Source organism: Acipenser ruthenus, chromosome 51, assembly GCF_902713425.1.
Source record: "Acipenser ruthenus chromosome 51, fAciRut3.2 maternal haplotype, whole genome shotgun sequence".
Taxonomy (NCBI): domain Eukaryota; kingdom Metazoa; phylum Chordata; class Actinopteri; order Acipenseriformes; family Acipenseridae; genus Acipenser; species Acipenser ruthenus.
Window position 1 is genome coordinate 8746047 of NC_081239.1, and position 24309 is coordinate 8770355.

The 24309-nt window shown below is 49.5% G+C and overlaps 1 protein-coding gene across 4 annotated transcripts in view; it reads right to left on the reverse strand.

Moving 5' to 3' along the window:
- Positions 1 to 3631: 3631 nt before the first annotated feature.
- Positions 3632 to 24309, reverse strand: part of LOC131722792 (zinc finger protein 664-like) — a 24336-nt gene continuing 3658 nt past the window's right edge. For 2 of the 4 annotated variants that reach the window (XM_059015879.1, XM_059015878.1), the window contains exon 2: positions 3632 to 6139. In XM_059015879.1, coding sequence (XP_058871862.1) covers positions 4716 to 6104 — 1389 coding nt within the window. In that variant the 5' untranslated portion in view covers positions 6105 to 6139 and the 3' untranslated portion in view covers positions 3632 to 4715. Of the gene's footprint in view, positions 6140 to 6493; positions 7147 to 22404; positions 22576 to 24309 lie in introns of those variants that run through there. The other 2 variants (XM_059015881.1, XM_059015880.1) reach the window with 2 other exon arrangements.

A 24309-nucleotide genomic window follows, 5' to 3' on the forward strand; every position in this document is an offset into this window, starting at 1 on the left:
GCGAATTCCCAGGAATTCACTCCTCCACAGATTCGGACCGTCTCTACTCCAGACCGACTGGTTAATTGCAATCCCAAAACACCACTTCCGAGAGACTTACTTAAAAACAAAGTGCTTGATTACTTTCCCATAAACTGATTTCCTCGTCAATTTCAAAGATCACAGGTTAACCAGGAACTTAATACTGTATCACATTCTGAATATGAATATAGCTGAGTTATTAACTAGATAATACTTGGAATACCAGATACACATTTACCATTAAAAAGCAATCCATGTGATTTCTTTACCAGTCGTTCATTATTTTGTGTATCAGCCTCCACACAAAGCCGAGCGCAGTGCGGTATACTGTAATGATGCTGCAGTCAGTCTGCCCGGACTGCACCTGAACCATCTTAAAAACACGAAGCCTCCAATAAGCTCATTTGTAAAAGTTAGTAAAGAATGGCGCTATATAATCTAAGGAAGCTGAATGTGAACTCCTAGCTGGAGCAACGAGAGAGGGAGAGAGGGGGCGGGGCAGAGAAGGAGGCGGAGACGCTGCTAGGCAACCGGCTCCTGAACATTCCACTCCGCTGAGCAGAGACCGTTAGGATTTAAAAATGCCAAAGTTCCGAGCGCCGTTAGTATGGGCTGCCAGAAATGAGGAGAAAATAAATACAGCTTTTTATAAATGTGTGCATTCAGATATCATTTAGAAATCGAGTTACAACATTTAACAGATAGCTAAATATTTAAATACATCTTAAATCTCTTAACTAGATTTAACAGTTAGCTAAATTTTTAAATAAAACTTAAATCTCTCAACTAGATTTAACATTTAGTTAAATGTTTAACTGGCAGCTAAAGTGCATAGCATAAGTGTACCTGTGTGTGTGTGTGTGTGTGTGTGTGTGTGTCAGTACCTGTGTGTGTGTGTGTGTGTGTGTGTGTGTGTGTCAGTACCTCTGTGTGTGTGTGTGTGTGTGTGTGTCAGTACCTGTGTGTGTGTGTGTGTGTGTGTGTGTGTCAGTACCTGTGTGTGTGTGTCAGTACCTGTGAGTGTGTGTGTCTGTTAGTACCTGTGTGTGTGTGTGTGTGTGTGTGTGTCAGTACCTGTGTGTGTCACTATCTGTGTGTGTGTGTGTGTCTCAGTGTCTCAGTGTGTCTGTGTATCAGTGTGTGTGTCACTATCTGTGTGTGTGTGCCACTATCTGTATTCAGAACAGAATATACGAGGCACTTTTTTACACAGAGAATTGTGAGGGTCTGGAACCAACTCCCCAGTAATGTTGTTGAAGCTGACAGCCTGGGATCCTTCAAGAAGCTGCTTGATGAGATTCTGGGATCAATAAGCTACTAACAACCAAACGAGCAAGATGGGCTGAATGGCCTCCTCTCGTTTGTAAACTTTCTTATGTTCTTATCTGCAGTTTCCACTAGCAAGAAGTTGCCTCACCGGCAGAGGGTTCAGAAAGTGCATGGCCGAACCTTTCACCTGCCCTTGCCTCTTCAGGAAACACTCAGCAAACTGCCCCCACCAAACCAAGCCTTGTCAGATGACTTGGAACTCCACATCCTGGTACGCAGTGCACCAACAAAGTCCAAAACTGTTTGTGAAGACATCGTGGATCTCAATAAAGTGTATCATGTTTCACGGAAGTTAAAGGAAATCAATCCTTTCTACAAAGATAGCATCTTGCCACAAAACTGTCAAATTGCTTAATCACAATTTGAACACATTTCAGTGTCATTCTGACAATGAAATCACTGTGGAGGAAACAACCAAAGAACAACCTCACCCCAAAGAACCGGAGGAAGAGGCTGTCATTTACCACAATTACACAATACATCCCACACACAGTGAAAGAAAGGTACAGCTACTGATCTTTACCAAATGCTTCACATACAAGATGACCCTCTGGAAGAATGGGGGGAAAAAACTAGATCTACTGTGTTTCCCAGACTTGTACTCATGGAATCCATGGTTCATTCATTCAGCCAAGTTAGGAGCAAGAATTGTGTGAATCTTGGGCCCCAGCACTTTTCCAATTGTGCCTATTTGCTTGATGCTTGACAAGATTGGCCTGATTGCTTCTCCTAACTTGTTCTTTTGTATTTGATATCACCCCTTTAAACGGCTGTTGCGTTTTTCTAACTTGTTTTTTTACATTGACAATGTTTTTGTTATAGATAGATCAATGTTTAAATGGTTCTGATGTTCGTAGTTTTCAAATGCACACAATATCATCAGATCAGTTAAAGTCTTATCTTGTTTCAATTGTTCATCAAAGTATAACTGTTTCTATTTTTAATCTTAAAGCGTTACATTGTATTACATGTTTTTCCTTCTGGTTCGTATGTAGATATTTCCTATACATAGTATTTTACATGAATCTTAAACTCTTTGAAAGGTAACACTTATTCTGGAGATGTGGTACTTGCTGAAAAGCACAGTTGGAATGTAGTTGGTATTCTCTGTGACACAAAGAGTTGCAGTTGGATGTGGAGTCGAGACACAGGATGGATGTCTGCATTACAGTGCTTCAAATGAAGCCCCATTCAAGCAGAGGCTCAATGGTTACTTCATTGTGAGAGGAGTCCAAATGCCAAGATAAAGAGGAGTTCATGCCTGTTTTTATTTAAATGTAGCGCTGTGACAGAAATACAATGAATCTCCCCAAGAACAGAGTTCCCTGGATGCTAGAAAGGGGGCGGCACTCCATTGCATTAATGCATTGACCCGGAAGGGAAATGACATGGCAGCCGCAGATTGGAGGGGCAGCTGCACTCGTATACCAAGGGGTCATGACGCAATCTGTTCCTTCACTTTGGTTTGAGTTTTGAACCTGTAAGGACCGCAAGAGACCCTGTGAAAAATTACGTATTGGGAGTGTTTTGCTTCCTTGTCTGTAATTGTCTTGTTTTGTAAATTTCCCTTGTTTTGTAAATTTTGTATCTTCAATGTCCCTCCTCGTTTTTGTTCCAACTGTACCCTAAATTACTTAATTGGACCAAGTAAACCCAGCCAGCAGCACACATGCATTCGTTACAACGCATAAGCGAAAACATAATTCTATGAAAACACTTAAGAAGTTAATATCCCAAAAAGCATGTTAATTTAAGAATATCATCACTTTTTGTTTGTCTATGTATATTTGTATCTGTAATCCAAGCCTCCACTAACAACCCACGTAAACTATTCTCTACCTTCTCCTCCCTCCTAAACCCTCCCCCCTCCTCCTCCCTCCTCTATCTCCCCTGATGACTTTGCCTCCTTCTTCTCTTCTAAAATCTCAGATATCCGCAAACTCTTTAACACCTCTCCCTCCCCCGCACCCCCTCCTGCTCCAACCCCTACACCCACTACATCCCCTACTAACTCACCCTCCTTCTCCACCTTCTTGCCCCTCTCAGACTCTGACCTTTCCTCCCTGCTCCAGGGTCACAAACCCACCACGTGTGCCTTGGACTCCCTCCCCACTCACCTCTTTCCTGTACTTCAGAATACTGAATACTGTAATCTGCCAAGTGTTTAACCTGTAGTACTTTGTATTTAATCATATCCTGATGTAACTATCACTATTTAATCATATCCTGATGTAACTATCACTATTATCTGCTGTATTATTGAATTGTGGTTTGTCACACTTGTACTTTTGTTCAAGCAAAGTACTTGTATTTCTTGCTCTTATTGTATTACTTGTATTGTAACACTTGAAATGTATTTGCTTACGATTGTAAGTCGCCCTGGATAAGGGTGTCTGCTAATAAATAATAATAATAATAATAATAATTTTGGTTGTGTAAAAGGAAAGTACAGTGTATACAGTAGGCTACGCAAGTAAATACTTTTAGCATATTTCAGTTGTCTGTGCACTACATTAATTACTGAGAAGAAAAGATTTCCGTTTGTGTTTAATTAAAGAACTCTGCAATGATCTGTTTACATGCTTCTCTTCATTCATAAATCACCTTAAGATCTAAAAGGAAAACCAAATATTTTTATTGCCATTGTTATTTAACATACTATTAACACATTTTTTGCTTTCTTTTATATTTTAAGGTGCTTTATTTTAAAAGTAACTCAAAGCCCTGAAGCTCTTAAACAGGAAGTTTCACATACATATGAACAACGAGTTGAATCTACACCAGTGGGAGGCATGCGTAAAATAACAGGCACAATCCGAAGTCTTAAACCAGGAAAGAAAATGATAATACATGAAGGGTAAGCATTTGTATGCAAACGTAGTTTGAAACAAACATTCATAATTAAACTACCACAGAAAGGATGAAACGAAGTTCCAGGAATGAAAATTACTTTAATACATCACGGCTAGGTCTACAAAGTCACAAAAAAACTACGAAAAGTCAAGATACAAAAAAAATTAATGATATATAGAGCTTTATATATGATACTGGCAGCTTAATGTGTTGCATCAAACATATATAGTGTTCAGAGAAAAAGCTTGGCATATATTTCCAATGTCTCCCTTCTAAGTAGAATGACCCTGAAACTGTCATAAATCCTCACAGCATGATGAGTGAGATTCATTTCCAATTCAGGGGCAGGAGTGGAGCTGAATCCCAGGGCTCTCCAGTTCACTCTGAAAGAATGGATCTGTCTCTTCAGTTTGACACAATCCCCTTCTCTGTGTCTCTGGATTCAGGCTGGCTCTCACTCCTGGGGACCCCCTTCATTTACTGCAGGATGAGAGAGAGAGAGAATGAATTAGTCAGCTCTCCACACACTCAAACATGTAGGGTGGAGAGGTGAGGGACTGGGAGGGAGGGAGGCTGGCTTCAGTGTGAATTTGCAGGTGTCGTTTTAGGGTGCTTGACTGTCTGAAGCTCTTCCCACATTCGGTACAGCGATATGGCTTCTCTCCAGTGTGAATTCGCTGGTGTGCTTTTAGGGTTCCTGATTCAGTGAAGCTCTCCCCACATTCAGTACAGTGATACGGCTTCTCTCCAGTGTGAATTCGTTGGTGTGTTTTTAGTTGTCCTGATTCAGTGAAGCTTTTCCCACATTCATTACAGTAATATGGCTTCTCTCCAGTGTGAATTCGTTGGTGTAGTTGTAGGCTTTTTAAGCAACTAAAGTTCTTTCCACATTCAGTACAGTGATATGGCTTCTCTCCAGTATGAATTCGTTGGTGTCTTTTTAGGTTTTCTAACCGACTGAAGCTGTCCCCACATTCAACACAGTGATACGGCTTCTCTCCAGTGTGAGTTCGCTGGTGTGTTTTTAGGTGACCTGAATGACTGAAGCTCTTCCAACATTCAGTACAGTGATACGGCTTCTCTCCAGTGTGAATTCGCTGGTGTGTTTTTAGGTGACCTAATTGACTGAAACTCTCCCCGCAGTCAGAACAGTGATATGGCTTCTCTCCAGTGTGAGTTCGCTGGTGTCTTTTTAGGTTTCCTAACTTAATGAAGCTCTTCCCACATTCAGAACAGTGATACGGCTTCTCTCCAGAGTGAATTCGCTGCTGTGTTTTTAGGTTTCCTAACTGACTGAAACTCTCCCCATATTTAGGACAGTGATGCAGCGCCTCTCCAGTGTGAATTCGCTGGTGTGTTTTTAGGTTTCCTAATCGACTGAAGCTCTTCCAACATTCAGAACAATGATGTGATATCTTTGGCCGGGATATGTTTTCTGAATCCTTACACAACAAATCAACAGACTGTTCAATGTGGACAGGCTGCAATTCAGTCTCTTCTTTAAAGTGGACAGGCTCCAGTTCAGTCTCTTCCTCTTTAATGTGGACAGGCTCCAGTTCAGTCTCTTCCTCTTTAATGTGGACAGGCTCCAGTTCAGTCTCTTCCTCTTTAATGTGGACAGGCTCCAGTTCAGTCTCTTCTTTAATGTGGACAGGCTCCAGTTCAGTCTCTTCTTTAATGTGGACAGGCTCCAGTTCAGTCTCTTCTTTAATGTGGACAGGCTCCAGTTCAGTCTCTTCTTTAATGTGGACAGGCTCCAGTTCAGTCTCTTCTTTAATGTGGACAGGCTCTAGTTCAGTCTCTTCTTTCATGTGGACAGGCTCCAGTTCAGGCATCTCCTGTTTAATGCAGACAGGTACCAATTCCAGAACCTCCTCCTGTTTAATGTAAACAGACTCCATCTTTCTAACTTTGCTTTCACCAGGATAAGGCAGTCCTGAAAACAGAAAATGAAATGAAGTATTACGATCTGTTCTCTTATCGCTGTTTACACTTACAACTTGGACCTGAACTGGCTTAGGTTCGATCAGATTCAAAGATTCTTATCATTTGACCCCCCGTTTAAAACATAAATGCGTGTCTCAGTGATGTCACGCAAAAAAATAAGAGATCAGAGAGTGAAATCCAATCCCTCCCTAATGCAATGATATGCGTTTCCAACTTGCACGGCAGTATGGTGTCCCAGTAAGTCAAAAAAATGAAGTCCTTAAAGGGTTAAGTGCACATGTATAATATGTTAGTCTTTATAGAATACCTGTGAAAAGTAAAATATAAAGGCCAGTTTACTTACCTGTTGTTAAAGGAGGACAGCAGGACAGCAGGGTGGCAGCATGAAGAGGAAAAGAGAAAAAGAGTTAGGCAGGAACGCTGAGCACAGGGATCTCTTTGAAACAATGCACATTTTAATAGTAAATAATGTACATACTGGCCGCATCATTACTGCGTTTGTGAGAGCAGTCTGGAAGACGCCATGTTGTGGGACATTGATCATTACCGTAGCCTGGTTATTATTATTATTATTATTATTATTATTATTATTATTATTATTATTATTATTATTAGGCAGACTTTATCCAAAGAGACTTACATGTGTTACAGGGCAGTACACTACTAGAATACAATGAGATAAAAACCCTTTAAAATACCAGAATAATTCTAGAACCCTTCTCAATTTTTTGCAAAAATTACAAGAAATTTACAGATTTAGCTCGATTTACATGATTCATTCAAAACTCAAAAAGGAGGAAAATCGAAAAATTACAAGTGTTTTAAAATTTTAAACAGGTCTACTCATTCTTTGCAATAACACCAAACTTTTTTTTACTCTATAACTTGTCATGAAAATAAAAAATGAAAGACTTTAAGAAACTAGTTACAAAAATGTAACCTTCTATTATACATGGTTTGCTGTTTCATACTTGGAAACAATACTGTTTTTGATTTTAAGCAATTGAATTTAAATATTTACATTGATTAAACCTATACATTTCTATAACAACTGTGGCTTTGAAACAGCAATATTAATATTATAAAACTGTTTAATTGGATTGTGTAAGTGTTGAATTGTTTAATTGGTGTGAGGATTGTGGAAGTGTTGAATCTGCTGAAACCCCAGAGCACAGCTATCACTGCGCAGCAAACCCCAGAGCACAGCTATCACTGCACAGCACAAACCCCAGAGCACAGCTATCACTGCACAGCACAAACCAGAGCACAGCTATCACTGCCCAGCACAAACCAGAGCACAGCTATCACTGCCCAGCACAAACCAGAGCACAGCTATCACTGCACAGCACAAACCAGAGCACAGCTATCACTGCACAGCACAAACCCCAGAGCACAGCTATCACTGCCCAGCACAAACCCCAGAGCACAGCTATCACTGCCCAGCACAAACCAGAGCACAGCTATCACTGCACAGCAAACCCCAGAGCACAGCTATCACTGCACAGCACAAACCAGAGCACAGCTATCACTGCACAGCACAAACCAGAGCACAGCTATCACTGCACAGCACAAACCAGAGCACAGCTATCACTGCACAGCACAAACCCCAGAGCACAGCTATCACTGCCCAGCACAAACCAGAGCACAGCTATCACTGCCCAGCACAAACCAGAGCACAGCTATCACTGCACAGCAAACCCCAGAGCACAGCTATCACTGCACAGCACAAACCAGAGCACAGCTATCACTGCCCAGCACAAACCCCAGAGCACAGCTATCACTGCACAGCACAAACCCCAGAGCACAGCTATCACTGCCCAGCACAAACCCCAGAGCACAGCTATCACTGCACAGCAAACCCCAGAGCACAGCTATCACTGCACAGCACAAACCAGAGCACAGCTATCACTGCCCAGCACAAACCAGAGCACAGCTATCACTGCCCAGCACAAACCCCAGAGCACAGCTATCACTGCCCAGCACAAACCCCAGAGCACAGCTATCACTGCCCAGCACAAACCCCAGAGCACAGCTATCACTGCACAGCACAAACCAGAGCACAGCTATCACTGCCCAGCACAAACCCCAGAGCACAGCTATCACTGCCCAGCACAAACCAGAGCACAGCTATCACTGCCCAGCACATCCCCAGAGCACCGCTATCACTGCACAGCACAAACCCCAGAGCACAGCTATCACTGCACAGCACAAACCAGAGCACAGCTATCACTGCCCAGCACAAACCAGAGCACAGCTATCACTGCACAGCAAACCCCAGAGCACAGCTATCACTGTCCAGCAAACCCCAGAGCACAGCTATCACTGCCCAGCACAAACCAGAGCACAGCTATCACTGCCCAGCACAAACCAGAGCACAGCTATCACTGCCCAGCACAAACCAGAGCACAGCTATCACTGCACAGCAAACCCCAGAGCACAGCTATCACTGCACAGCAAACCCCAGAGCACAGCTATCACTGCCCAGCACAAAACCCAGAGCACAGCTATCACTGCACAGCAAACCCCAGAGCACAGCTATCACTGCACAGAACAAACCAGAGCACAGCTATCACTGCCCAGCACAAACCCCAGAGCACAGCTATCACTGCCCAGCACAAACCCCAGAGCACAGCTATCACTGCCCAGCACAAACCAGAGCACAGCTATCACTGCCCAGCAAACCCCAGAGCACAGCTATCACTGCCCAGCACAAACCCCAGAGCACAGCTATCACTGCCCAGCACAAACCCCAGAGCACAGCTATCACTGCCCAGCACAAACCACAGAGCACAGCTATCACTGCACAGCAAACCCCAGAGCACAGCTATCACTGCCCAGCACAAACCAGAGCACAGCTATCACTGCACAGCACAAACCAGAGCACAGCTATCACTGCACAGCACAAACCAGAGCACAGCTATCACTGCCCAGCACAAACCCCAGAGCACAGCTATCACTGCCCAGCACAAACCACAGAGCACAGCTATCACTGCACAGCAAACCCCAGAGCACAGCTATCACTGCCCAGCACAAACCAGAGCACAGCTATCACTGCCCAGCACAAACCAGAGCACAGCTATCACTGCACAGCACAAACCCCAGAACACAGCTATCACTGCACAGCACAAACCCCAGAACACAGCTATCACTGCCCAGCACAAACCCCAGAGCACAGCTATCACTGCCCAGCACAAACCAGACCACAGCTATCACTGCACAGCACAAACCAGAGCACCGCTATCACTGCCCAGCAAACCCCAGAGCACAGCTATCACTGCACAGCAAACCCCAGAGCACAGCTATCACTGCCCAGCACAAACCCCAGAGCACAGCTATCACTGCACAGCAAACCCCAGAGCACAGCTATCACTGCCCAGCACAAACCCCAGAGCACAGCTATCACTGCACAGCACAAACCAGAGCACAGCTATCACTGCCCAGCACAAACCCCAGAGCACAGCTATCACTGCACAGCACAAACCAGAGCACAGCTATCACTGCCCAGCACAAACCCCAGAGCACAGCTATCACTGCACAGCACAAACCCCAGAGCACAGCTATCACTGCCCAGCACAAACCAGAGCACAGCTATCACTGCACAGCAAACCCCAGAGCACAGCTATCACTGTCCAGCAAACCCCAGAGCACAGCTATCACTGCCCAGCACAAACCAGAGCACAGCTATCACTGCCCAGCACAAACCAGAGCACAGCTATCACTGCCCAGCACAAACCAGAGCACAGCTATCACTGCACAGCAAACCCCAGAGCACAGCTATCACTGCACAGCAAACCCCAGAGCACAGCTATCACTGCACAGCAAACCCCAGAGCACAGCTATCACTGCCCAGCACAAACCCCAGAGCACAGCTATCACTGCACAGCAAACCCCAGAGCACAGCTATCACTGCACAGAACAAACCAGAGCACAGCTATCACTGCCCAGCACAAACCCCAGAGCACAGCTATCACTGCCCAGCACAAACCCCAGAGCACAGCTATCACTGCCCAGCACAAACCAGAGCACAGCTATCACTGCCCAGCACAAACCAGAGCACAGCTATCACTGCCCAGCACAAACCAGAGCACAGCTATCACTGCACAGCAAACCCCAGAGCACAGCTTTCACTGCACAGCAAACCCCAGAGCACAGCTATCACTGCCCAGCACAAACCCCAGAGCACAGCTATCACTGCCCAGCATAAACCCCAGAGCACAGCTATCACTGCCCAGCACAAACCCCAGAGCACAGCTATCACTGCCCAGCACAAAACCAGAGCACAGCTATCACTGCACAGCACAAAACCAGAGCACAGCTATCACTGCCCAGCACAAACCCCACAGCACAGCTATCACTGCACAGCACAAACCAGAGCACAGCTATCACTGCCCAGCACAAACCAGAGCACAGCTATCACTGCACAGCAAACCCCAGAGCACAGCTATCACTGCCCAGCACAAACCCCAGAGCACAGCTATCACTGCACAGCACAAACCAGAGCACAGCTATCACTGCCCAGCACAAACCAGAGCACAGCTATCACTGCACAGCAAACCCCAGAGCACAGCTATCACTGCCCAGCACAAACCAGAGCACAGCTATCACTGCACAGCACAAACCCCAGAGCACAGCTATCACTGCACAGCACAAACCCGAGCACAGCTATCACTGCCCAGCACAAACCCCAGAGCACAGCTATCACTGCCCAGCACAAACCCCAGAGCACAGCTATCACTGCCCAGCACAAACCCCAGAGCACAGCTATCACTGCACAGCACAAACCCGAGCACAGCTATCACTGCCCAGCACAAACCCCAGAGCACAGCTATCACTGCCTAGCACAAACCCCAGAGCACAGCTATCACTGCCTAGCACAAACCCCAGAGCACAGCTATCACTGCACAGCACAAACCCCAAAGCACAGCTATCACTGCCCAGCACATCCCCAGAGCACAGCTATCACTGCCCAGCAAACCCCAGAGCACAGCTATCACTGCCCAGCAAACCCCAGAACACAGCTATCACTGCACAGCAAACCCCAGAGCACAGCTATCACTGCCCAGCACAAACCCAGAGCACCACTATCACTGCCCAGCACAAACCCCAGAGCACAGCTATCACTGCCCAGCACAAACCCCAGAGCACAGCTATCACTGCCCAGCACAAACCCCAGAGCACAGCTATCACTGCACAGCACAAACCCCAAAGCACAGCTATCACTGCCCAGCACATCCCCAGAGCACAGCTATCACTGCCCAGCAAACCCCAGAGCACAGCTATCACTGCCCAGCAAACCCCAGAACACAGCTATCACTGCACAGCAAACCCCAGAGCACAGCTATCACTGCCCAGCACAAACCCAGAGCACCACTATCACTGCCCAGCACAAACCCCAGAGCACAGCTATCAGTGCCCAGCACAAACCCCAGAGCACAGCTATCACTGCCCAGCAAAAACCCCAGAGCACAGCTAACACTGCACAGCACAAACCCCAAAGCACAGCTATCACTGCCCAGCACAAACCAGAGCACAGCTATCACTGCCCAGCACAAACCCCAGAACACAGCTATCACTGCCCAGCACAAACCCAAGAACACAGCTATCACTGCCCAGCACAAACCACAGCACAGTTATCACTGCCCAGCACATCCCCAGAACACAGCTATCACTGCCCAGCACAAACCACAGCACAGTTATCACTGCCCAGCAAACCCCAGAGCACAGCTATCACTGCCCAGCAAACCCCAGAGCACAGCTATCACTGCCCAGCAAACCCCAGAGCACAGCTATCACTGCACAGCACAAACCCCAGAGCACAGCTATCACTGCCCAGCACAAACCAGAGCACAGCTATCACTGCACAGCACAAACCAGAGCACAGCTATCACTGCACAGCAAACCCCAGAGCACAGCTATCACTGCCCAGCACAAACCAGAGCACAGCTATCACTGCACAGCAAACCCCAGAGCACCGCTATCACTGCCCAGCACAAACCCCAGAGCACAGCTATCACTGTCCAGCACAAAACAGAGCTAACACTACACAGCACAAACTCCAGAGCACAGCTATCACTGCACAGCACAAACCCCAGAGCTCCACTATCACTGCACAGCACAAACCCCAGAGCTCCACTATCACTGCACAGCAAACCCCAGAGCACCACTATCACTGCCCAGCACAAACCCCAGAGCACAGCTATCACTGCCCAGCACAAACCCCAGAGCACAGCTATCACTGCCCAGCACAAACCAGAGCACAGCTATCACTGCCCAGCAAACCCCAGAACACAGCTATCACTGCCCAGCAAAAAACCCAGAGCACAGCTATCACTGCACAGCAAACCCCAGAGCTCCACTATCACTGCACAGCAAACCCCAGAGCACCACTATCACTGCCCAGCACAAACCCCAGAGCACAGCTATCACTGCCCAGCACAAACCCCAGAGCACAGCTATCACTGCCCAGCACAAACCAGAGCACCACTATCACTGCCCAGCACAAACCCCAGAGCACAGCTATCACTGCCCAGCACAAACCCCAGAGCACAGCTATAACTGCCCAGCACAAACCCCAGAACACTGCTATCACTGCCCAGCACAAACCCAGGGCACCACTATCACTGCCCAGCACAAACCCCAGAACACAGCTATCACTACCCAGCACAAACCCCTGAACACAGCTATCACTGCACAGCAAACCCCAGAGCACAGCTATCACTGCCCAGCACAAACCAGAGCACCGCTATCACTGCCCAGCACAAACCAGAGCACAGCTATCACTGCCCAGCACATCCACAGAGCACCACTATCACTGCCCAGCAAACCCCAGAGCACAGCTATCACTGCACAGCAAACCCCAGAGCACAGCTATCACTGCCCAGCACAAACCAGAGCACCGCTATCACTGCCCAGCACAAACCAGAGCACAGCTATCACTGCCCAGCACATCCACAGAGCACCACTATCACTGCCCAGCAAACCCCAGAGCACAGCTATCACTGCCCAGTACAAACCAGAGCACCGCTATCACTGCCCAGCACAAACCAGAGCACAGCTATCACTGCCCAGCACATCCACAGAGCACCACTATCACTGCCCAGCAAACCCCAGAGCACAGCTATCACTGCACAGCACAAACCAGAGCACAGCTATCACTGCACAGCAAACCCCAGAGCACAGCTATCACTGCCCAGCAAACCCCAGAGCACAGCTATCACTGCCCAGCAAACCCCAGAACACAGCTATCACTGCCCAGCACAAACCCAGGGCACCACTATCACTGCCCAGCACAAACCCCAGAACACAGCTATCACTACCCAGCACAAACCCCAGAACACAGCTATCACTGCACAGCAAACCCCAGAGCACAGCTATCACTGCCCAGCACAAACCCAGAGCACCACTATCACTGCCCAGCACAAACCCCAGAGCACAGCTATCACTGCCCAGCACAAACCCCAGAGCACAGCTATCACTGCCCAGCACAAACCCCAGAGCACAGCTATCACTGCACAGCACAAACCCCAAAGCACAGCTATCACTGCCCAGCACATCCCCAGAGCACAGCTATCACTGCCCAGCAAACCCCAGAGCACAGCTATCACTGCCCAGCAAACCCCAGAACACAGCTATCACTGCACAGCAAACCCCAGAGCACAGCTATCACTGCCCAGCACAAACCCAGAGCACCACTATCACTGCCCAGCACAAACCCCAGAGCACAGCTATCAGTGCCCAGCACAAACCCCAGAGCACAGCTATCACTGCCCAGCAAAAACCCCAGAGCACAGCTAACACTGCACAGCACAAACCCCAAAGCACAGCTATCACTGCCCAGCACAAACCAGAGCACAGCTATCACTGCCCAGCACAAACCCCAGAACACAGCTATCACTGCCCAGCACAAACCCAAGAACACAGCTATCACTGCCCAGCACAAACCACAGCACAGTTATCACTGCCCAGCACATCCCCAGAACACAGCTATCACTGCCCAGCACAAACCACAGCACAGTTATCACTGCCCAGCAAACCCCAGAGCACAGCTATCACTGCCCAGCAAACCCCAGAGCACAGCTATCACTGCCCAGCAAACCCCAGAGCACAGCTATCACTGCACAGCACAAACCCCAGAGCACAGCTATCACTGCCCAGCACAAACCAGAGCACAGCTATCACTGCACAGCACAAACCAGAGCACAGCTATCACTGCACAGCAAACCCCAGAGCACAGCTATCACTGCCCAGCACAAACCAGAGCACAGCTATCACTGCACAGCAAACCCCAGAGCACCGCTATCACTGCCCAGCACAAACCCCAGAGCACAGCTATCACTGTCCAGCACAAAACAGAGCTAACACTACACAGCACAAACTCCAGAGCACAGCTATCACTGCACAGCACAAACCCCAGAGCTCCACTATCACTGCACAGCACAAACCCCAGAGCTCCACTATCACTGCACAGCAAACCCCAGAGCACCACTATCACTGCCCAGCACAAACCCCAGAGCACAGCTATCACTGCCCAGCACAAACCCCAGAGCACAGCTATCACTGCCCAGCACAAACCAGAGCACAGCTATCACTGCCCAGCAAACCCCAGAACACAGCTATCACTGCCCAGCACAAAACCCAGAGCACAGCTATCACTGCACAGCAAACCCCAGAGCTCCACTATCACTGCACAGCAAACCCCAGAGCACCACTATCACTGCCCAGCACAAACCCCAGAGCACAGCTATCACTGCCCAGCACAAACCCCAGAGCACAGCTATCACTGCCCAGCACAAACCAGAGCACAGCTATCACTGCCCAGCAAACCCCAGAGCACAGCTATCACTGCCCAGCAAACCCCAGAACACAGCTATCACTGCACAGCAAACCCCAGAGCACAGCTATCACTGCCCAGCACAAACCCAGAGCACCACTATCACTGCCCAGCACAAACCCCAGAGCACAGCTATCACTGCCCAGCACAAACCCCAGAGCACAGCTATAACTGCCCAGCACAAACCCCAGAACACTGCTATCACTGCCCAGCACAAACCCAGGGCACCACTATCACTGCCCAGCACAAACCCCAGAACACAGCTATCACTACCCAGCACAAACCCCTGAACACAGCTATCACTGCACAGCAAACCCCAGAGCACAGCTATCACTGCCCAGCACAAACCAGAGCACCGCTATCACTGCCCAGCACAAACCAGAGCACAGCTATCACTGCCCAGCACATCCACAGAGCACCACTATCACTGCCCAGCAAACCCCAGAGCACAGCTATCACTGCACAGCAAACCCCAGAGCACAGCTATCACTGCCCAGCACAAACCAGAGCACCGCTATCACTGCCCAGCACAAACCAGAGCACAGCTATCACTGCCCAGCACATCCACAGAGCACCACTATCACTGCCCAGCAAACCCCAGAGCACAGCTATCACTGCCCAGTACAAACCAGAGCACCGCTATCACTGCCCAGCACAAACCAGAGCACAGCTATCACTGCCCAGCACATCCACAGAGCACCACTATCACTGCCCAGCAAACCCCAGAGCACAGCTATCACTGCACAGCACAAACCAGAGCACAGCTATCACTGCACAGCAAACCCCAGAGCACAGCTATCACTGCCCAGCAAACCCCAGAGCACAGCTATCACTGCCCAGCAAACCCCAGAACACAGCTATCACTGCCCAGCACAAACCCAGGGCACCACTATCACTGCCCAGCACAAACCCCAGAACACAGCTATCACTACCCAGCACAAACCCCTGAACACAGCTATCACTGCACAGCAAACCCCAGAGCACAGCTATCACTGCCCAGTACAAACCAGAGCACCGCTATCACTGCCCAGCACAAACCAGAGCACAGCTATCACTGCCCAGCACATCCACAGAGCACCACTATCACTGCCCAGCAAACCCCAGAGCACAGCTATCACTGCCCAGTACAAACCAGAGCACCGCTATCACTGCCCAGCACAAACCAGAGCACAGCTATCACTGCCCAGCACATCCACAGAGCACCACTATCACTGCCCAGCAAACCCCAGAGCACAGCTATCACTGCACAGCACAAACCAGAGCACAGCTATCACTGCACAGCAAACCCCAGAGCACAGCTATCACTGCCCAGCAAACCCCAGAGCACAGCTATCACTGCCCAGCAAACCCCACAGCACAGCTATCACTGCCCAGTACAAACCAGAGCACCACTATCACTGCCCAGCACAAACCAGAGCACAGCTATCACTGCACAGCACAAACCAGAGCACAGCTATCACTGCCCAGCACAAACCCCAGAGCACAGCTATCACTGCCCAGCACAAACCACAGAACACAGCTATCACTGCCCAGCACAAACCCCAGAACACAGCTATCACTGCCCAGCACAAACCCCAGAACACAGCTATCACTGCCCAGCACAAACCAAAGAGCACAGCTATCACTGCCCAGCAAACCCCAGAGCACAGCTATCACTGCCCAGCACAAACCCCAGAGCACACCTATCGCTGCCCACCACATCCCCAGAGCACAGCTATCACGGCCCAGCACAAACCCCAGAGCACAGCTATCACTGCACAGCAAACCCCAGAGCACAGCTATCACTGCACAGCAAACCACAGAGCACCACTATCACTGCCCAGCACAAACCAGAGCACAGCTATCACTGCCCAGCACAAACCCCAGAGCACAGCTATCACTGCCCAGCACAAACCAGAGCACAGCTATCACTGCACAGCACAAACCCCAGAGCACAGCTATCACTGCCCAGCAGAAACCAAAGACCACAGCTATCACTGCACAGCACAAACCACAGAACACAGCTATCACTGCCCAGCACAAACCCCAGAGCACAGCTATCACTGCCCAGCACAAACCAGAGCACAGCTATCACTGCACAGCAAACCCCAGAGCACAGCTATCACTGCCCAGCACAAACCAGAGCACAGCTATCACTGCCCAGCACAAACCCCAGAGCACAGCTATCACTGCCCAGCACAAACCCAGAGCACAGCTATCACTGCCCAGCACAAACCCCAGAGCACAGCTATCACTGCCCAGCACAAACCCCAGAGCACAGCTATCACTGCACAGCAAACCCCAGAGCACAGCTATAACTGCACAGCAAACCCCAGAGCACAGCTATCACTGCCCAGCACAAACCCCAGAGCACAGCTATCACTGCCCAGCACAAACCCCAGAGCACCGCTATCACTGCCCAGCACAAACCAGAGCACAGCTATCACTGTCCAGCACAAACCAGAGCACAGCTATCACTGCCCAGCACAAACCAGAGCACAGCTATCACTGCCCAGCACAAACCCCAGAGCACAGCTATCACTGCCCAGCACAAAACAGAGCTAACACTACACAGCACAAACTCCAGAGCACCACTATCACTGCACAGTAAACCCCAGAGCACCACTATCAATGCCCAGCACAAACCCCAGAGCACCACTATCACTGCACAGCAAACCCCAGAGCACCACTATCACTGCCCAGCACAAACCCCAGAGCACAGCTATCACTGCCCAGCACAAACCCCAGAGCACAGCTATCACTGCCCAGCACAAACCAGAGCACAGCTATCACTGCACAGCACAAACCCCAGAGCACAGCTATCACTGCCCAGCACAAACCACAGAGCACAGCTATCACTGCCCAGCACAAACCAGAGCACAGCTATCACTGCACAGCACAAACCCCAGAGCACAGCTATCACTGCACAGCACAAACCCCAGAGCACAGCTATCACTGCCCAGCACAAACCAGAGCACCACTATCACTGCACAGCAAACCCCAGAGCACCACTATCACTGCCCAGCACAAACCCCAGAGCACAGCTATCACTGCCCAGCACAAACCCCAGAGCACAGCTATCACTGCCCAGCACAAACCAGAGCACAGCTATCACTGCCCAGCACAAACCCCAGAGCACAGCTATCACTGCCCAGCACAAACCCCAGAGCACAGCTATCACTGCCCAGCACAAACCAGAGCACAGCTATCACTGCACAGCACAAACCCCAGAGCACAGCTATCACTGCCCAGCACAAACCACAGAGCACAGCTATCACTGCCCAGCACAAACCCCAGAGCACAGCTATCACTGCCCAGCACAAACCCCAGAGCACAGCTATCACTGCCCAGCACAAACCAGAGCACAGCTATCACTGCACAGCAAACCCCAGAGCACAGCTATCACTGCCCAGCACAAACCAGAGCACAGCTATCACTGCACAGCAAACCCCAGAGCACAGCTATCACTGCCCAGCACAAACCCCAGAGCACAGCTATCACTGCACAGGACAAACCCCAGAGCACAGCTATCACTGCCCAGCACAAAACACAGAGCACAGCTATCACTGCACAGCAAACCCCAGAGCACAGCTATCACTGCCCAGCACAAACCCCAGAGCACAGCTATCACTGCCCAGCACAAACCCCAGAGCACAGCTATCACTGCCCAGCACAAACCCCAGAGCACAGCTATCACTGCCCAGCACAAACCCCAGAGCACAGCTATCACTGCACAGCACAAACCACAGAGCACAGCTATCACTGCCCAGCACAAACCAGAGCACAGCTATCACTGCCCAGCACAAACCCCAGAGCACAGCTATCACTGCACAGCAAACCCCAGAGCACAGCTATCACTGCACAGCAAACCCCAGAGCACAGCTATCACTGCCCAGCACAAACCCCAGAGCACAGCTATCACTGCACAGGACAAACCCCAGAGCACCGCTATCACTGCCCAGCACAAACCAGAGAGCACAGCTATCACTGCCCAGCACAAACCCCAGAGCACAGCTATCACTGCCCAGCACAAACCAGAGCACAGCTATCACTGCACAGCAAACCCCAGAGCACAGCTATCACTGCCCAGCACAAACCCCAGAGCACAGCTATCACTGCCCAGCACAAAACCCCAGAGCACAGCTATCACTGCCCAGCACAAAACCCCAGAGCACAGCTATCACTGCCCAGCACAAAACCAGAGCACAGCTATCACTGCCCAGCACAAAACCAGAGCACAGCTATCACTGCACAGCAAACCCCAGAGCACAGCTATCACTGCCCAGCACAAACCCCAGAGCACAGCTATCACTGCCCAGCACATCCCCAGAGCACAGCTATCACTGCCCAGCACAAACCAGAGCACAGCTATCACTGCACAGCACAAACCACAGAGCACAGCTATCACTGCACAGCACAAACCAAAGAGCACAGCTATCACTGCCCAGCACAAACCAGAGCACAGCTATCACTGCCCAGCACAAACCCCAGAGCACAGCTATCACTGCCCAGCACAAACCAGAGCACAGCTATCACTGCACAGCAAACCCCAGAGCACAGCTATCACTGCCCAGCACAAACCAGAGCACAGCTATCACTGCCCAGCACAAACCCCAGAACACAGCTATCACTGCCCAGCACAAACCCCAGAGCACAGCTATCACTGCCCAGTACAAACCAAAGAGCACAGCTATCACTGCACAGCACAAACCCCAGAACACAGCTATCACTGCCCAGCACAAACCCAGAGCACAGCTATCACTGCCCAGCACAAACCCCAGAGCACAGCTATCACTGCACAGCAAACCCCAGAGCACAGCTATCACTGCCCAGCACAAACCACAGAGCACAGCTATCACTGCCCAGCACAAACCCCAGAGCACAGCTATCACTGCCCAGCACAAACCCCAGAGCACAGCTATCACTGCCCAGCACAAACCCCAGAGCACCGCTATCACTGCCCAGCACAAACCAGAGCACAGCTATCACTGCCCAGCACAAACCAGAGCACAGCTATCACTGCCCAGCACAAACCAGAGCACAGCTATCACTGCCCAGCACAAACCCCAGAGCACAGCTATCACTGCCCAACACAAAACAGAGCTAACACTACACAGCACAAACTCCAGAGCACCACTATCACTGCACAGCAAACCCCAGAGCACCACTATCACTGCACAGCAAACCCCAGAGCACCACTATCACTGCCCAGCACAAACCCCAGAGCACAGCTATCACTACCCAGCACAAACCACAGAGCACAGCTATCACTGCACAGCACAAACCAGAGCACAGCTATCACTGCACAGCACAAACCCCAGAGCACAGCTATCACTGCCCAGCACAAACCACAGAGCACAGCTATCACTGCCCAGCACAAACCCCAGAGCACAGCTATCACTGCCCAGCACAAACCAGAGCACAGCTATCACTGCACAGCACAAACCCCAGAGCACAGCTATCACTGCCCAGCACAAACCCCAGAGCACAGCTATCACTGCCCAGCACAAACCCCAGAGCACAGCTATCACTGCACAGCACAAACCACAGAGCACAGCTATCACTGCCCAGCACAAACCCCAGAGCACAGCTATCACTGCCCAGCACAAACCAGAGCACAGCTATCACTGCACAGCAAACCCCAGAGCACAGCTATCACTGCCCAGCACAAACCAGAGCACAGCTATCACTGCACAGCACAAACCCCAGAGCACAGCTATCACTGCCCAGCACAAACCCCAGAGCACAGCTATCACTGCACAGGACAAACCCCAGAGCACAGCTATCACTGCACAGCAAACACCCCAGAGCACAGCTATCACTGCACAGGACACACCCCAGAGCACAGCTATCACTGCACAGGACAAACCCCAGAGCACAGCTATCACTGCCCAGCACAAACCAGAGCACAGCTATCACTGCACAGCAAACCCCAGAGCACAGCTATCACTGCACAGGACAAACCCCAGAGCACAGCTATCACTGCACAGCAAACACCCCAGAGCACAGCTATCACTGCACAGGACAAACCCCAGAGCACAGCTATCACTGCACAGCAAACCCCAGAGCACAGCTATCACTGCACAGCACAAACCCCAGAGCACAGCTATCACTGCCCAGCACAAACCCCAGAGCACAGCAATCACTGCCCAGCACAAACCACAGAGCACAGCTATCACTGCCCAGCACAAACCCCAGAGCACAGCTATCACTGCACAGCACAAACCCCAGAGCACAGCTATCACTGCCCAGCACAAACCCCAGAGCACAGCTATCACTGCCCAGCACAAACCCCAGAGCACAGCTATCACTGCCCAGCACAAACCACAGAGCACAGCTATCACTGCACAGCACAAACCAGAGCACAGCTATCACTGCACAGCACAAACCCTAGAGCACAGCTATCACTGCCCAGCACAAACCACAGAGCACAGCTATCACTGCCCAGCACAAACCCCAGAGCACAGCTATCACTGCCCAGCACAAACCAGAGCACAGCTATCACTGCACAGCACAAACCCCAGAGCACAGCTATCACTGCCCAGCACAAACCAAAGAGCACAGCTATCACTGCACAGCACAAACCCCAGAGCACAGCTATCACTGCCCAGCACAAACCCCAGAGCACAGCTATCACTGCACAGCACAAACCACAGAGCACAGCTATCACTGCCCAGCACAAACCAGAGCACAGCTATCACTGCACAGCACAAACCCCAGAGCACAGCTATCACTGCCCAGCACAAACCCCAGAGCACAGCTATCACTGCACAGGACAAACCCCAGAGCACAGCTATCACTGCACAGCAAACCCCAGAGCACAGCTATCACTGCACAGCACAAACCCCAGAGCACAGCTATCACTGCCCAGCACAAACCCCAGAGCACAGCTATCACTGCACAGGACAAACCCCAGAGCACAGCTATCACTGCACAGCAAACCCCAGAGCACAGCTATCACTGCCCAGCACAAACCCCAGAGCACAGCTATCACTGCACAGGACAAACCCCAGAGCACAGCTATCACTGCACAGCACAAACCCCAGAGCACAGCTAACACTGCCCAGCACAAAACCAGAGCACAGCTATCACTGCACAGCACAAACCCCAGAGCACAGCTAACACTGCCCAACACAAACCCCAGAGCACAGCTATCACTGCCCAGCACAAACCAGAGCACAGCTATCACTGCCCAGCACAAAACAGAGCACAGCTATCACTGCCCAGCACAAAACCAGAGCACAGCTATCACTGCACAGCACAAACCATGTTACACGTAATCACAGTCACCATCTAGCGCGTTCTGTTTATTCTGGATGTTTGCTTTTTACTGCATTCAGTAACTCCATCCACAGTAATTCTGAATGCTTTCATTTCAAATGGTGAAGCATTGAACTTGTGTTTTTGTGGTAGGGCAATTTTGTTTGTCATAATTATTTACATACCACAGTTCTCTTGTCCAGTTCCTCAAAATAACTTCAAATGTGCTTTTGCCTCGTTCCTTTGTTTAGAGATGCAATTCTATTTAAAATACAGCAGAAAAAAACACTTTTCTTACCCCATGTGGACTGAACCATGCCCACTACAGCATGAACAGACGTGTTGAGAATAAAACCAGCCCCAGTGTCAATCTTTCTATTGCACCAATTCTAAAAACTACTTGGAGGCAATTGCCAAACCCCTTCCCTTTTATAATTTCCACTCTTACCACAGCAGTTGGATACGCGATGGACTGCTGTATATGATGATAAATTACTAAAATGAATACATAAATAAAGTATGCGTTTGGTGAAATTTGTCACGTGACCGGTTATACATCTAGCATATTATTCAACGTTTAACCACCTTTGTAGAGTTTATACATTTCAACTTCCCATCCCTAGTATATCCATTGCTGCAGCACCAGTGGATGATGGATGTGTCTTGTGTCATCTGGAAAGAGCTGCATGTTCTACCTCTTGCCTGATGATGGCAGTCTGAAGTTGCTTGTGTTTCTGGTTCCTTTGGCTGCTTGTGTGGGGTGGGAATGGAGAGTTAGGGTTAAAAACACTAATGCCACGTTCCCTTGCTTTTGTGGCGATGAGTTCAACCCTAACTGCTGCATTAACATAGTTTACTGCAATGAATTTCTTTGCTTTTTGAGAAGACAGTTTTTATATTTATTATAAACTAGAGCTCTTGTGTGGAGGTGTTCCATACATGACTGCTGCATTTCACCACATTGTATTAGACACGTTAATGAAAAGAGTGCTAACTCAGTAACTCTAGCAAAATAGTAAAACAAGGTTGATTGTATATACATTGTTTTTGTAATCTATGACACATAATTTTAAGATAAGAAATGCTGGACTGTTATCATTTTTATTACTATAACTCAGGAAATGTTTCATATATTTTCACCAAACCCTCGAAAGGCCCGTCCTCAGCACAGACCGCGTGTACCTCACTCAGTTTGGTGCATAAATTCAATTCGGTGAGCAAAAAAAACATGTTCGGTGAATTTGAGGAGTAGGACCCCAGCAGAGCTACTGAATATTGAGGCTCTGAATTTGAGGAGCAGGACCCCAGCAGAGCTATTGAATATTGAGGCTCTGAATTTGAGGAGTACGACCCCAGCAGAGCTACTGAATATTGAGGCTCTGAATTTGAGGAGTACGACCCCAGCAGAGCTATTGAATATTGAGGCTCTGAATTTGAGGAGTCGGACCCCAGCAGAGCTACTGAATATTGAGGCTCTGAATTTCAGGAGTACGACCCCAGCAGAGCTACTGAATATTGAGGCTCTGAATTTGAGGAGTACGACCCCAGCAGAGCTACTGAATATTGAGGCTCTGAATTTGAGGAGTACGACCCCAGCAGAGCTACTGAATATTGAGGCTCTGAATTTGAGGAGCAGGACCCCAGCAGAGCTATTGAATATTGAGGCTCTGAATTTGAGGAGTGTGACCCCAGCAGAGCTATTGAATATTGAGGCTCTGAATTTGAGGAGCAGGACCCCAGCAGAGCTATTGAATATTGAGGCTCTGAATTTGAGGAGCAGGACCCCAGCAGAGCTACTGAATATTGAGGCTCTGAATTTGAGGAGTAGGACCCCAGCAGAGCTATTGAATATTGAGGCTCTGAATTTGAGGAGCAGGACCCCAGCAGAGCTATTGAATATTGAGGCTCTGAATTTGAGGAGTACGACCCCAGCAGAGCTACTGAATATTGAGGCTCTGAATTTGAGGAGTAGGACCCCAGCAGAGCTACTGAATATTGAGGCTCTGAATTTGAGGAGCAGGACCCCAGCAGAGCTACTGAATATTGAGGCTCTGAATTTGAAGAGCAGGACCCCAGCAGAGCTACTGAAT